Source organism: Ornithodoros turicata, chromosome 8, assembly GCF_037126465.1.
Source record: "Ornithodoros turicata isolate Travis chromosome 8, ASM3712646v1, whole genome shotgun sequence".
Taxonomy (NCBI): Eukaryota; Metazoa; Arthropoda; class Arachnida; order Ixodida; family Argasidae; genus Ornithodoros; species Ornithodoros turicata.
The window spans coordinates 37,738,440-37,754,751 of NC_088208.1; the positions used below are offsets into that span (position 1 = coordinate 37,738,440).

The following is a 16,312-nucleotide window of genomic DNA, read 5'->3' on the forward strand; positions in this document are numbered from 1 at the left end:
CATCGCGGTTGCGTAGAGTTCTGTTTTTGGTAGATTTTGTTTTTCTTCTTTGTCCGTGGTGACGCGTGCGGTGAAGTGGAGTATTCAGCGAGAGTTGAAAAAGTGAAAAGGAATCCGTCTCGCTCGAGTGTGTTTGGAAATAAACGAGTTTGGTGGTCACCTCTGACCTCTGATTTTGTGCGTTGCGGAAATAGAGCAAGACATACTCAGTGAGGGAAGGATGGGTAGGGTGTGTGGCAGTGCCTCAAGGGGATCCATATGACACAGCAAAAATAATAATAATAATAAATAACGAAACGTACTTTGGTGTATTTGGTGACAGAATACATACATTTACATTTATATTTTTTCTCATTGAAATAAATTTGTGTCAGTGTGTCAATAAACGTTATTCGCCACATCAAAGATTTAGCAATTGTAGCATTGCAAATTTGCATCAGTGTGATGACTTTGCATCAGGTGCAATTATATATTTTACTTCTAATATGTTAATTCTTCACGTCTCTTCGCAAATTCTACTCAAATGAAACTTTTGAAACTTTCTTTAAAACGTGTCTTACTTGCACGTAAATTCAGAAGTTTGCTTAAACAAATTTGAAAGTAAACTTTTATTTAAAATAAACCTGCGTGGGTTATGAGTTGGTGCTTTTCCTTGCAGGAAAAATGCTCCTGGGAGCTTATCGGTGGAATTTCGACCCAAGCAGCAGAATGTACTGAAAGTGGCGGAGCATAAGTGTGGACCTGGGGTATTTTCTTTGTCTCACTCCTGCGAAATGAAGCATCGCACTGATAAGACGAGCCACACACATGAAATTCTTTCAGTACACTGTCACGATGACCACGTCTGTATGACGTCGCACCCCAGCCAGGATATAGTTCAGTAGGATAGCCTCTCTGTAGCAGTAGCACCGCTGTGTTATCTTATCAGCTCGTTTCTCCTGAAGGCACGTTGATGTCCATACATGGGGCAGTCAGTGTTCGCGGATGTTCACCGGATGTCCGTTAGCCCGTGTCACTCATTTATCATGCTGTGGGCAGAGATGCAAGGGGAGGGAGATTAAATTAGTAAGCAGTTTATTGGAGCGATCGGATGCCTTAATTGAGTTAATCACTTAATTCTTGGAGAGGTCTAGTCATCTTATCTTATCTTATCTTATCTAATCTTAAGCTCAGGAATATTTCGAGTATCACCCAACAGCCTTCCAATTCCCAAAAACATTTTACGACCACCCAAATTTCTTCTTTTTTTTTCTACCTTTTCTCTCTCTCTCTCTCTCTCTCTCTTTCTCTCTCTTTTGCACGAACGTATGTTACCTGAACGTATGTTACATATGCCTGGACCTGGCAGTAAGGAGGTGACACCCATTTCAACATCAGCCCAACATCAAAACCTTGAACAACCCCTTCCAATGAAACCCAGGTGCAAATCCATCGGTAGGCGGTGGTGATTCCTAATCGCTTTCTTTCATCTAAACGTCACCAGTTATCACTCATCTGTGCGTGAAATAAATTATGTCGGCTTTAGTTACCCGGTAAATGTGTAAGTAGCGCTCGTTGACAATTAATTTTTTTATGTACGCAGTACTGGAATGTTAATGAGAGAAATAAGTCCCGGGTCTTCCACTGCTTCCACGTAGTAACTAGCCGCGGCGAGAAAATCTGGGCGACAAAACAAGTTATTGAAAACGGCACTCAGCGGGACGCTTGTTCACGCACTTCCTTGGCCACCCGACAACTGCATAAACTACTATACCGCGCATTCAGTATTCGATAGACAGTATTCTTGTATCGGTACTAGCGAAATAGCTGATACTATGCTGACGTGTAAATAGCTTATCGCGTTGTGTATTTAGAGGTTCAACTAATGACCTATCGCCGGTCCCAGTTCATCAATTACGTTCACCTTCCTAGCCCCTGTTTCTTTCTTTCCTTTTCTTTTCTTCTTTGTCTTTTCCTTTTCTTTTTTTCCCCTTTTCTCCTTTTTCCTTCTCTTCCTTTTCTTTTCGTCTCCCATTTTCCTTTTTTTTGGAATATCAAGCCGACCTCCGTCTGGCTGACCTTTCCTTTCTTTTTTCTTGATAAACACATCCTCCCCTCTCGTTTCTTCTTTATTACCGTTTTCTTTTTCTTCTTTTTTTTTTCTTTGCGAGCACATTTAGTGGACTATACATTCCAGGAGTCAGATTTCTGAAATTTGATAATGATCAACGTTACTGATGTCAGATTTCGGACGGCGGCTATACCTGGTATATCTTGTGAGATATCCAATGTCCACGAATCATTTCACCGAGTCGTTACAACCTGATAAACGCGAAAGCATAAACTCATCGCAACTGTTCGACACGACTACACTCCCGGTGTTCAAGCTGACAAGCAAATGAGTTTGCACGCTCCTTCTGGCCTTATCTGCATTATCCATGCACTCTGGCGTAGATAAACAGACGGCTGATTACGTCAACTCCAGCGATGCATGAGGCGCAGCTCTACGTGTTTATCCGCTGCTCTCGTGCTAAAAAAAAATAGCACTCATCTACCAATTATTCCATCTGCTCGAATCACCATTCGGGTAAGTGTGGAACAAAGGCGTGCGTTGAACCTTCCTGCAGGCTTTATTTTTTCTGGGCCTTAATGTCTCGCGTCATAATTATATTTTCTCCGACTTACAGACTTCCTTCAAGATCAGACTGCCGTAACTGCTAGCTATGCATCTTGAAAAGGTAATTATAATACCACAGTGCGAAGAGGAATGGTGTTAACCAGCAGCATACTGTAAACGTATTTTTATTCGCGATGTATTAATTTTCGCGAATTTCGCGGCCGCTAAAAAGTCTCGAAAAATTGTACTCGCGAGCACAGTTTGACGTTTATCCCGCGAAAGGAAACAGCCCTGGAATCGCGAAATCAAATACACACGAATAATTTCGCAAATGACTGAATGTGCGATTCGCGAAAATTAATACAGGCGTGAATAAAAATGCGTTTACAGTATGTGTGAATTGGATGCAGAATTTCGCTGGTTGGGGCGTAAGCTCCGACGCCATGCTGAGGTCTGGACGATAAACTTTCCAGACGCATGTCTGTAAGGTCCCCCACGAAGTCAGCCCAGGACGCAAACCCCCCCGCCCCGGTCTGCCACTCCTGCCTATACTGTCCTTTCTCCATCTGCCTGCCTCTGTATGACACTCATACTGACAGTTGCTGCGCTGTGCTTCCGAAGAATAATGAAAAAGTCGGGTTGAAACTGTAATGTCGGGATCTTAGCCATAATTTCTGTTTTGTTTGTTTTGGACTCCGCGTTAGCGCCGCGAAGCAACTGTGGCTATGTGCGACGTACAGACGTGGACGGATAGAGAGAGGACTGCAGGAAGGAGTGCGGGACACGGGGAGTTAGTGCGCGTCCTCGGCCGACTTCGGGGATCACTGCGCCTTATTCGTCTGGAAGGTTTGTCGGAAAACCGAGGGAAAACCTGAGACACCCCAGACAGCACAGCCGGAGGTAGGATTCGAACCCAGCACCTCCCAGTGTTCAGCACGACCTTGGCTATACCATGTTGTCTTGGCTTGTCCATTGCACATATAGTCCATGACCTTTGGTGGCACACGTACGATATATCATGTGGTCCCCACGTTATGAAACCTTCGCTGATAACTTGCGTCGTCAGCGCTATTGGTCAAGAACTTGATAATGGGGTTCAGTGGTTAGCTAGCGTGCTGGCCATGTCACGTCGAGAGAGGGAGGTACCCCGGTTCGAACCCCGCTGTGCTGCCTGGGGTTTCTCCTGCGTTTTCCTCAGACGCTTTCAGGCATACTATATGTCGGCGCAGTTCCCTTAGAAGTCGGCCCAGGACGCACATTCCCCCACTTCGTTAGTCGTGACGTCGCCCACCTCTGTGAGGCCGACAGCGGCGAGCCCTTTCACAACACTACACAACACAAAAAGGGTGTACTTAAACTCCTTTTTCTTGCCACATATATATCACTCCCTCTTGGAGAGTACAATTACGCTCGAGAAGGAGTCTCCTCACTCCCACAATGGAGTAACATTACTCCCCAGTAGGGAGTGAAAGCGTAACCCCACTCCCTAAAGGGGGTGAGGAGACTCCTTTTTGAGAGTAATTGCACCCTCCAAAAGGGAGTGATGTATATGGCAAGAAAAAGGAGTCAACGTACACCCTTTTTTTGAAGAGTGAACCACCACCGCCACCGTTAATAGGGTATAAAATCAATACGCAGAATTATTAGAACTATTACAAAACGATATTATATACCCTTGTAGCAAAGTCAGGTTTGCGCGTCTGTCGGTTTAGCACAGACCGTAATAACGAGAAAGGAGGGTGTGGAAGAGATGATTACAGTTTGTGGGAACCGGTTCCTCTCAAAGTGGAACACCGTTCGATCACCAACCGTGAATCACTTTCGATTCAGGCCATCGGACACTAACATCACGGAGACACTTCCGGTGTGCCCTATCGGTGTCTCTGTACAATGCCGGGAAAACTACCAGGCTAATTAGGCTGGGCCTCAACGGAGGCAACAAAATACACGATGACGATTACACCACCCGGGGTAGTACCTTATTCCATTACAAGTGGGGCATTAGATGAGTGATATGAGAATGAAATGAGATGGATAAAAGACTGTTCAGGCTATAACCAAAAGGCGTTTGTTCGGCTTCAGTGTTTCGAGGGTGAACTATTACACTGCTCCAGTGATCGCTGGGTGATTTCTAGCCAGCGAACCCATCAGAGCCAGCCATAACGTAGGTACCTTGAGTACCCCCCTCAAAATAGTGTTTGTTTGTTTGTTTTTGTTTTTTTTTTCAGTCGGTTACTGCGTATTTCAATATCTTCCCTAGCGTTTCTTCCGAAAGGCGTTTGTACTCTGCTACGGCCGTTTTAGCTACGTTTTCAGTATTTTTTACTCAGTATTATAATTTGTCTTTTTATTTTCAAATAATGTTGAGTTTCGCAACTACTTTTCCGTGACCTTCCGTGTCCAATTATTACGTGGAAGTACCAGAACATCCCAGATGTTCTTCCCAGACCTGTTTCCAGCACTTTCTGACATTCTGTTACTGTGTCATTCGAACCTTCAATTGGTAACGAATGCTACTTACTAATTTACTGATTATCGGATTAATTTACTTCGTGTATGTACGAGCGATTTAGCGAACTGGTACTGCTCATGAAAGAAAACGATTCGGAATAGCTCACTGCCATGCGATAGATTTGCGCACTATTTTCCATCGCGCTTGACGCTTCCTATATACGCCTTCTGCTACTGTGCTGACCCCAAATGTGAGCGCGTTGTGTGTGTTTCTCTTGTTTCTTGCCTGTCTCGGGATATTTCTATCTCAAACTTGACCTTTCCTCCCCGCGAGTTTTCTTTCCAGGGGTTCGTTCCACGCGAATTCGACGGTCCTTCACCTCCGGAGGAGGTAATTTGGTGTCTCTCATTATGAAACTTAAGACTCGTCGCGTTGGCAAGTCACCAGCGCAAAATCTGTTGCCTGATTTCGTTCTTGGGAGAGAAACGAATATCATCTATATTCATATATTCACAAATTTTCACAAATATTTACAAATCGCTACAAATTTGCTACAATTCACAGATGCAGCAGTAGACAAAGAAGTTCGAACGAGCGCCACAACTTTTTAGAGCCCGGCTCTACGAACAGATTGGGAGGGACATCATCATCATCCGGAGACGCCGAAATGACCTCAGTCCTGGCAGAACTGATGACCACAGCAGCAAGCAACCGATATATTCTGCAAACTGTAAAGAAACTAAATGTTGAAGGCAATATACAGGAACCCTGCAGTGGGTATCATCACACAAGGACATGCATATATGGGAATGAGAGAGCTCATACTCTAGCCAAGCAAGACACAACATCGTTTCCTCCTGCTCTCTACCAACCATTCCAAATACCATTCGAGTTCGAAATTCAGTTACCCAAGCAGCACAATGTACTGAAAGTCGAGTGCAATGGGGGTGGACGGATAGGTGGGCGGCCTTGAACAGACTCGTGAAACTACAGAACTTTGATAAGACACATACCGTCCACCCCTATTGCACTCGACTTTCAGTACATTGTGCTGCTTGGGTAACTTCACCCCGAGAAAAGAACATCGAAAAAAAAAACGGCTCCACCCCTCAGCATAACGAGGAGCTTCACTAGAGAAGACACGTTTCTACTAATGACACTGAGAACGATACAAGCGTAGCCAAGGCAAAGGGAGGACCTCTACCTCAAGGGCCGAAGTATGAATGCTGAATCATGCACCCTTGCGACGCGCATGCGACTGTTGAACACGTATTACTACAGACTCCTATCCTCGTGGCTTACGGCGCACCCGCGTGTGAGATATCTCATTTAGGTGTGTCCTGTGTGTGCGTACGAGTGTGTATGCCTCATCTTTTTCATTGTCATCTCACTCATATACTGTAAAAGTCGTTTATTTCGCGTGATGGAACATATTTTCGCGTTTTGGTGGAGGCAATTGCTGACGCGGGAACTTAAATTCGCGAATCTTTGGCGGTCGCGAAAAACGCGGAAAATCGTTCCGCGCGAAAAAAAGAAAAACACTTTTACGGTATTAAAACACATGCACTGAGATATGGTACCGCAATGGTTGCGGAGAATCACCCGATCCCACCGTCATTGATGATGTTGTTGTTTTTATTTGAACACGTACTACTTCATTGCACAAAACCAAAATACCAAAGAAGACGTTCAATGAAAAAGATGAAGGACCTGGGCCCTAATCCCTCGTTTACTCCAACCGACTAGTGTCAACAAAGCAAAAGTATTTTACTGGTCTTCATGAGGGAAAGTCCCCACATAGGAGTCATTTAACTACACAAGGACGGAATTTTCGATCGGTACTCGCAGAAAAAGCTCACACGTGTCGTTCCTATGTCATCATCATTTCTTCATCTTCATCGCTTCACTCACTTCAACAAATTCACACGTGTCATCATCACCTCTTCAGCTTCATCGCTTCACTCACTTCACACTAACTCTCACTCACTCACATTCACTTCTGCTTCACCTGTTAATCTTCATGTATTATTGTTGTTGTTGTCGCGCATGAACACTTCACTGCCCCGTACGGAGTCTTGCCATGTGTCGTGTATGTGTGTTATTTATTTATTTTTTGTTGTTATCTGTCTTTTCTTGGGTACCTTGCTCTCATTCTGGCAGGCATACCGCCGTCACGTAATGTATATATAGCAGTGCTCGTCTAAATTGCTTTAGCTTTTCGTGCACATAGGTGTCGGATCACAAAATGGAACGAGAAAGGCGCACACTTTGTTTAATGGTAACCCGGCGTTTTGAAGGCAGATGACGACATCTTGAAATCCTTTTGGTCCAGTGTAACCCCTGTCTGTCCAAGAAGGTTGTTCTTCGAAGAAAGGCGCTGGTTGAGAGACGGCCGTTTTCAAACGGAGCCTCTAGTTACAGTCTTAACTCACTTCATTTCATCCTCCATGAATGTAGATAATATTCGATTTTCTCCAAGAGACGTAATGGGGAACAGATTTAGCGCTCTTGACTTGCCAGCGCGACAAGTCTCAAGTTTCGTAATGCGAGTCACCAAATTCCCTCCTCCGGAGGTGAAGGACCGTTGAATTCGCGTGGGATGAACCCCTCGAATGAAAAGTCGCGGGGATGAAAGGTCAAGTTTGAGACAGAAATAACCGGAGGCAGACAGACAAGAAACAACAAGAAAAGCACATACGGCGCGCTCAGCTTTGGGATCAGCACAGTAGCAGAAGGAATACAGTCAAACTCCTTTACAACGAAACTCAGGGGACATCAACAAAATTTCGCAGTAAAGGTATTTTCGTTAAAAAGGATGTCCATTATTGGACCAATAGGGCTCCAGCGGGACCGCAAAAAAATTTGCTGTAGTGGTATTTTCGTTAAAAAGGTGTTCGCTATAAAGGAGTTTGACTGTATAGGAAACGTCAAGCCCGATGGAAAATGCTGTGCAAATCTATCGGATGGCAGTGGCTATTCCGAATCGCTTATTTTCATGAACAGTACCAGTTCGCTAACTCACTTGTACGTACACGAAGTAAATTAACCCGGTAGTCGGTAAAATTGTAAGTAGCATTCGGTACCAATTGAAAATTTTGATGACGCAGTAACGGATTATTATAGAAAACGCGCAAGACGAGTCTCATATGTTCTCATATGTTCTCATAATAATTGCTTACGGGAAGGCACCGAAAAGTAGTTGCGAACCTCAACATTATTTGAAAATAAAGAGACAAATAAAAGTAATTATAATACTGAGTAGAAAATAACGGAAAGTAACAAAAAGTGAAAACGAAAGTAAAACAGAGTAGAGTACAGATACCTCTCGGAAGAAATGCGGAGGACGTTATTAAAATACAAATTAATCAATTTAAAAAAAAACACTATTTTGAGTGCGGTACTCAAGGTACCTACAATTCTATGGCTGGCTCACTTTCTGAGCTGCTCGTTATGATGCAAGTTTATTTGTCGTTCCTCCTAATACAGCGGCGCACATCAAGCATGGTATTGGCTTAAGATACTAAATCACGTTTGCTCTTGAGCTGTCGCTAGAACAAGTACACAGTACAAGTACAGCAACCGTTACCGGCGCTGCCGGAGTGTCATAAATGTGCCAAACGGCATTGTCTCGATTCTCCGTGTAGAGTAGTGTATACTATGGACTCTGTGCAATATCCTTGTCTGCGAATCAACTTTTGCAGTACGGAGCTTATTATTAACGGTGGTTATTTGCAAAAAAAGAAAAACGGCCTCGGTGGCTCAGTCGGTAGCGTGTTCGCATTCTGATCCCGAGATCGCGGGTTCGAACCCGGCCTATAGGGACGCCAGCAACTTTGTGTCACCGCTGGACTGGACTTTCTTCCCTGCCACCAGTAAGGCAACGCGGGAGAGGCCACGTGCTTACAAGTGCCAATGAGAATGGCCCTAATAGTTCTCACTCCTGTTATGTCTGAGTTTGACGCGTGCGTATGCAGAGGAGTTTGTACCTCGTCTGTTTTTTTTTTTCTTCAACATACTGGTGTGCAGAACAATGCGTCCATGCTGTATCAAAGTGACACGACTCCTGTAAGAGGCTTCTAAACAGCAGCAAACGAAAACCGAAACCAACTTTCGCCGGTGACAGTAATAATAATAATAATAAATATATTGTGGTACCACAAATATGGCTGCAGTGCCGCTGGTAAGTTCATCTTCACGAACCAGTACCGAAGGGACTTTGGTGTCACCATCGTCACCACCGTCACCACCACCATCACCACCATCACCACCACCACCACCACCACCTTTGATTATGAAACGCGCCGTCCAGTTATGGTTCAATACCGCGAGTTTGGTGGCTTGAATGCACACTTTGCGTTTATCAGCCGTAACCTTGTTAACGATGACCTCGATGTGCACGCCCTAAATGTGTAGCCTTCCCCGGAAGTTGTCTACTGCGAGATTTTTTTTTTATTTCTTTTTCTTTTTACTTCCTATGGTGTCTCTATGAGAAATGTTCGATGGCAGCATGGTCGTGTCGCGCATGTGGGACGTGGTTGTAGCTGAGTCAATATACTGAGTTTCACTATAACGATAGCGTAAGATGTACTCAAAGTCACTAATGACACGAGGCAATGAGGCATACTTGGATTAAAGAATGGCAGTTGATCAAAAGGCACCAGCAGCGTCACGGTAAGGCGTTCGGACAGGGTATTCATCCTGCCTTGCGGTTACCGAAATTGCAGATGGGTTCAGGACTGACGCAGGAATCATATGATTCGGAACGGAAGCTACATGATGAGTATATGAGTCATGTAGGAGGACTCGAGATTAAATTTTTATCTTTATCTATATTTTTGTGCTGCTGTGGTGTGCTGTCTACGTGTTTTTGCACCGCTCAGGTTCGTCGTTGTGGATTTTAGAATTCAAGATTCAGTATTCAGAGAGGACGCATTCACACGTGCACAACGTACGTTGGTGCTCTTTTGCTGACTGGTTCAAATCTGCCATCCACCATAACAAGTTGGAATTAATTTATACACGCGTAAGAAAATTCGTAGAAATACTGCGCGTACTTTCGGTCTTGAAGTTGATTCTCTGGAATCGAGATGGAGCCACGCGCCTGACATCGTTTCAGCCTCAACACCTGCACGTATGTTGCGCTGCGGTCGCGTGACATATTGTGCCCCGGGGAAGTAGGGGAAGTGCAAGCGACCATGATTTAGGTCTCCCGCCCAATCACGCAGACACACACAAAACTGGACAGAAACAGGTAAAAAAAGAAAAAAACGTGCTAGGCTCGATGCACGAAAGCACTTTAGCCACAGCTTAGCTACAGGTTTCACTGACGTTAAGATAGATGGAGCCACTAAAATGATATGCGAATATTGCACTACTACTTGTTCTCGGTAGGGCTGGCTCAGGCTGGCTCCTTTTGGCTCCGAACTTCTGAGCTCCAATTAGTTGAGTCCAGGGAGAAGGAAGGGTACGTGAACAGCTGAAAAGTTGCGCAACGCCTTAGTTTAATAGTAACTTTAGTTACTTAACTTTAACTTAACTTTAGTAATTCACGCCTCAGAATTTAGATAGTGCTGTTGGAAAAACTGAAGTGTTCATAATCCTGCTTGTCTTGTCTTGTGTAAATCTACAGTTAATTAGTAATGTATTTTTTTTAGTTTCCGGCCAAATAACGACTATGGGGCTCGTCAACAGCAATGCTATGGCGTCAAACTCTGGAAGGAGCTTCCTTATTCCTGTGCGCCTGAAAACTGATAGGCATTTTAGCACCAGTCCTTCAGTACAACAGTAGTGCTGCTTTGTTTGGTTATTAATGTCTTGTTGCCACAGTGCTTGAAATATTATTGTTGCTGTTGTTTTTACTGACGGTGCGGCTTGGGAGCCTCTATTACCACCATGCTATACTCACCCCAGCCCCACATGTTACACTTGTTGCTACTTTTGAAACAAAACTGAAAATTTAATTAAAATTGCACAATGCAAGGGAAGAGCGTCGTCCTTCCCTCTCTTCTGACGTACTTCCGCTACACATTCCTTCGCACTCTCGCTCCTGAGACAGGATTTATCGGAAAACCCCTTTCGTACCTGTACACGTACCTCACCGGGGTCAAGGAAGTTTGTCGATCATTTCTTGCGAATACTATTGTTGCTCTTTTGCGTCAACCTCTCTTCCCCTACTTTCACGCATAATATATACATTCATTTACGGCTAAAATTAAGCTACGGAACCGTTTCAGTTCCTCTCGCCTTTTTATTTGCTTCGCCCTTTCGCGGAACGGCTGGAAGGGTCGCTGTCACGTCGACTTTCACACGTAAAAATGAAATCAAGGATCGCTGGTTGCCACCCGATGAACTTGCAAGCCCGCTCACTTGCTCATGGTGAACATCATGTGCAAAAAGTCGTCGTAGTTTATCTTGGCAGTGCCTGTCTTGTTGGGATCCAATTTGTTGTAAGCGTCAAGAGCATCGTAGAGAACGATGCACAGCCGAATGTAATCGTCCTGGCCGATCCGGTAGTCACCCATCTGGTCGAACCGTCTAATCATGATGGCACACAGGCCGGGAGAGAGACGGTAGCCGAGTTCAGTCATGCAGGATTGCAGCTCCGCCTTGTCGATGCGGCCCTTGCAGGACTTGCTGTGCCTGCGCGAGTGCATGAAATGGCGCGAAGCGGGTTTTACGTGAACATTTACAGCTATGTGTGACCCTCGCTCGAGCTCCTCGTTTTGCCTTATCCTTAGCTGTTCTTTACGTACTTTGTAGTCGTTCGACAACAAGCAGAGAGAGAAAAAACTGGTTGTATCACTGTTTTTTTGGCTACCGTAGACAGCAATTTTTGGCGAAATTCTTTTTGAAATGCTAATAAGTTTTTATAGAGATAGTACTCTTAACGTTTCGTGAACTCGTTTATTTATTTTTACTTCGCTGTCACTGTGGCGGTTTCAACGTGCCGCAAACACGGTCTGGCAATCATGCGGTGCTTAAGATCACTGTCACGTGGCCGTATAAGACCACGGACGAACATACAAGGCCTATCGCTTTAAAAGGGCCGTGCCAGGAGTGACCGATATTTCGAACGCGACACTTCTCAACCGCTCATCCAACGGAAGACACACCTTTTGTTCCGTGCAGGAGCCTCCAAACAATAAAGGGTGACCTTACAGTAGGAGCTCTAGCTATCAGGTGCTTTCTATCCGAGAGAGGCTTCTCGTACCTGCCTACTTCGTAGCGTTAGGTAATGACCAGGGCCCGGAATTTTAGGCACTAAATGCGGCGGAGATAGGCAGGCGTTTAGGTCCTCAGGAACATCAAAACAGGCAATTAAATTTTAAAAAATTAATCAGCATTAATCTGGTAAGCTCTTTGACTTTGGGGATGTTTCACAATGCTCCTTCAGGGAAAGCTTGCTCGTTTAAAGGCCATGATACCGTACAAGCTTTCACTTCTGTGACACGAATGCTGACTCGGTCAAGAACAACGCTATATCGAGTAATGTTTTGAGTTGGAACGTTTGGGAAGCCAAGAAATTCCAAATCGTTTGATGAAATATGCACGAATCCATTCCAACAAACCTGGGCACTGAAGCAAACGAAACGCAAAAACGAACAAACTGCCGTTCAACAGTACAAAATAATAATATACAAAATAAATTATCGTTATTGACGACATGACCTCTGTCAATTAACTCTCAAGGTCACTATGACGACATTCACACATACTTTCTTCTTATAAAATGTGTTCATGTTTGTACATGTTTAATTCTAAGAATGTCCCTATATGTCACGCCCCTCTGTGAAGTAATGCCCTATCTATGGGCCGATAATACATATATCGGGGGCTCTCTCCCTGAGTCTTATTTATTAGACTAATTGCATTAACACTAAATACAGCTGTGTTTGCCTCTTAGTTCATTCAGCAATGACGGGAATACCAAATGACGTCCATTGGCTGAACAAGTAGCGTTCTGGCGGATTTAATCGGTTCGCTATCCGGATGGATCGCTCGAGAAAACCAAGGCCTTACTTGGAAATCAGAGCCGTTCGCGTCGCAAATGGGGATTCACGGCGAAAAATTTTTTTTCCTCCTCTCTCAGGTTGCGTAGATTGACGCGCGAAGTTGCCTTGCTTTTATCTTGTGCAGTATTTTGGTCAATATAGATACTATATGCCATGGTGTACACAGCGGGTATACACAGTTTCTGTCTGTGATCGGCAATTAATAGCGTTAGTTCTTCCGGCACTATTAAAAGCTGACCATATGACGTGGGGCAAAAATATTGTTTGTGTATGTGTGTTTGTGTGAACATGCGTGAGTGAGTGTGTGGGAGGGGCACGGTATATACTCATAAGCTGTTCCAAGAAAGGTCATATACAGGGTGTTCAAAATTAAGCTTTCACAAGCGCTACGCAAACACAGCGATGACAGGAAATCGGATGATAACTTTACGCTACTTGCGTAAGAAACAGGCGCTGCTAATTATGTAGCACCTGTTTCTTACTCAAGGAACAGAATAAAATAGCACCAGTTTTCTTTTGTTCGCCTATTTATAAACTGCTAGCGAAAGCTTAATTTTGAACACCCTGTAGGTTTGTTTGGCCGCAGTTCCGAGCGAGAGCGTCAGCACCACACAAAACCCGCTACTCCTATTAAGTGCGGAAAGGATAGTACACTATGATGCCAATTAAGTACCGAAAGCGAATACTAACGCCTTGAAACAGTTTATCCAGTCGGTGATGCAGTTCCAAAGCGTGATGAACTGTTCCAAGTTGATGTTTCCCGTGAAGGTTCGGTCGAACATGCCTATCATGAGGCATACAATGTCTTCGCTGAAGCATTTCCAGCACCCATTGGCCAAGGCCCTCTGCAGCTCGATATGCTTGATGAAACCGCTCTGGTCTCGGTCCACAGACTTGAAGACAGACGTCAGATAGGCCACGTCCTTCTTTTCAATGAGGGATGTCTCAGACGGCGTCTTGCTCATGCTGGTCAGTGGGACCACAGGATATCTGCAGAGATACTTCAAAGACGTGGAAAGTTCAGTGGATGCAGGAAGAGGTGTTGGCTTTGTCGTGCACAGATCACTGTACCGTACATATGCCAATTGCCATAGTCGCATGATACATTATTTATGCGGACCGGCCAAGTATTAACGGTTTTTTTTTACAGCGGTAGCTGTTAACGGAAGGTTTTGGGAAATTTTGCTGTGGCTCTACCACAAAACCATCGGTGTCGGTTTCAGTTTCAGGTTCGGTGATGTAAAGCAATTAAAATAATCCGAAGCTAATAATAGCAGCTTTGATATACTAGGAGACGGGTAGGTTGTCCCGAAAAGTGTCGCGATTTTTCAGCGTTTCCTGTCCCGCTTTTTCCCGATTTCAGTAATATTCTTGTCCCCGCTCATCCCAGCTTTACACATCACACAATTGTAACCGTCCAGTATTTTTTATTGTATCTGAACAGCTTCATACTGACAGCTATACGATCTCCCGATTTTACTTGTTTCGTTAAAGGAATTTATCAAACATCAAACATCAATAATGTTGCCGCTGTATACTCAAAGTACTTTGCACTTTGTTCTATTCGTCTGTGTTGAAAAAACTGTGGAGCAGCTGCTAGTCATGAAGCGTATGGAAAGTCAAGGAAGTACCATGATCAGATATCTCGCCGACAATAGGGAGTTTTGGGAAACCCTGAGCTCCCTTCGATTCCTTTTTCCATATCGCTATCAGCCAATCAGCTATCAGCGTAGCACTAGCCGGTCGGCTGATAGCGATACGATGATGGAATCTGAGGGCGATCGCGGTTTAAAACTCCCTAATAGGGAGTTTTTCCTAGCGGTGTTTTAGGGAGTTTCATAAGACTCCCTAATGGGGAGTTTTTCCTAGAGGTGTTTTAGGGAGTTTTAGGAAGTCGTGAGCTCCCTTTGATTCCTTTTCCGTATCGCTATGAGCCAAGGGGAAGTGACTCAGAACGTAATCATCTGACTGGGTCGTGGCAAAACCGTTCAGGAACCGTTTGGGCCAGAAACGCTATTCACTAAAACTCGCTATCGGTATCCGTTCAAACTTCCGTTTCCGAGGTGGCATGCGTAACAGCTGACGTATAGCTGTTTTCGTACTGCAGTTGCGAGTCACTACGGAATTACTATGAACACACATTCGTCAACTTCTACGAATGACAGACAGACGACAAACATACGACAGAATCGCACATGTATATGAGAGAATTAACGTAAGGGAAGTCACGCACCTGCTACGCAGTGGTACGAGGAACCTTCAAGTTATGAAGCCGAACATTTCAGTATTTATTTACCGAATCTTTGTAGTTTTTGTATTCGCCCTCAGCACTTGCAGCGTAGCGTGAATGGAAGGTTTGCGGACTTTTTACTATCTGATTTATGGACTACGAAATACAGGGTGTGTGCAGAAAAACATGACCCGCATTTAGGCACATGGCTTGTTGCCTACCTAACTAACGAACTTCCGGTGGCGCACGATGGCGCATTTATGCGTGCGAAATCTGCAGAAAAATTGTGGAAGCCATACTCAGCTTAAAAAATAAGCGGAACAACGAAAACGTCGGCTTCCGTGCATCAGAATAGGGCAACATGGTGGACAACAGGGTGTATGTAAAAGGGCAACACGGTGGACGTAGGAGAGTTGTGTTCAAGTACCGCTAGGGGAGCTATCGGTGCATAAATCGAAACGATGTCCCACATGGATGCTCATCGGCAGTACCCCTAGCGGTGCCTGCACATAACTCTCCTGAGACCGAAATGCACTACTATGCACTGCCATGGCCGCCCTATTCTAGTGCATGGAAGACCATGCTTTCGCGCTCTGTTTATTTTTTTACGCTGAGTATGGCTTCCAGGATTTTTTTGTAGCTTTCGGACGCATAAATACGCCGCCGTGCGCCACCGGAAGTTCCTCGGCAAAGTAGACAACGAGTTACATGTAAAAATGCGGGTAACGTTTTTCTGCACACACCCTGTATATCCATTCTTTCCTGAAGCAGATTCTGCACCAGCCTATATGCGCATGTCCTTTCTCGACAGCCACGCATGCACACTCACCTGTACGGAAATTCCACAAGAACGCAAGCGTCTCCAGCAAACAAAGACCCGGGGGACCAAGCAACTCGATGGATTGCACGGGGACTCTTGAACGAAAAGTAATAGTCTGTGATGGTGACTATAGTCCAACAGTCCCCCAAAGACGCAACTTCGTCTTCCTTCACGGCCATCGACGAGTCGCCGTCTTCTTCTT

General features: G+C 44.7%; 1 protein-coding gene across 1 annotated transcript; it reads right to left on the reverse strand.

Annotated features, from left to right (window-relative positions):
* Positions 1-11,275: 11,275 nt before the first annotated feature.
* On the reverse strand, positions 11,276-16,305 carry LOC135366249 (programmed cell death protein 6-like). The gene is made up of 3 exons (XM_064598920.1): positions 16,120-16,305; positions 13,751-14,050; positions 11,276-11,687 (listed from the first exon to the last, which is right to left on the reverse strand). Exons 1-3 carry the CDS (start codon positions 16,287-16,289, stop codon positions 11,411-11,413), a joined length of 747 nt encoding a protein of 248 aa, XP_064454990.1. The 5' UTR covers positions 16,290-16,305; the 3' UTR covers positions 11,276-11,410.
* Positions 16,306-16,312: the final 7 nt, after the last annotated feature.

Coding starts and splice junctions, on each gene's coding strand:
- LOC135366249 (XM_064598920.1), bottom strand. CDS start 16,289: ATGGCCGTGAAGGAAGACGAAGTTGCGTCTTTGGGGGACTGTTGGACT. Junction 14,051..16,119: donor CTTGTGGAATTTCCGTACAG/GTGAGTGTGCAT, acceptor GTATCTCTGCAG/ATATCCTGTGGTCCCACTGA. Junction 11,688..13,750: donor TGGATAAACTGTTTCAAGGC/GTTAGTATTCGC, acceptor GCACTCGCGCAG/GCACAGCAAGTCCTGCAAGG.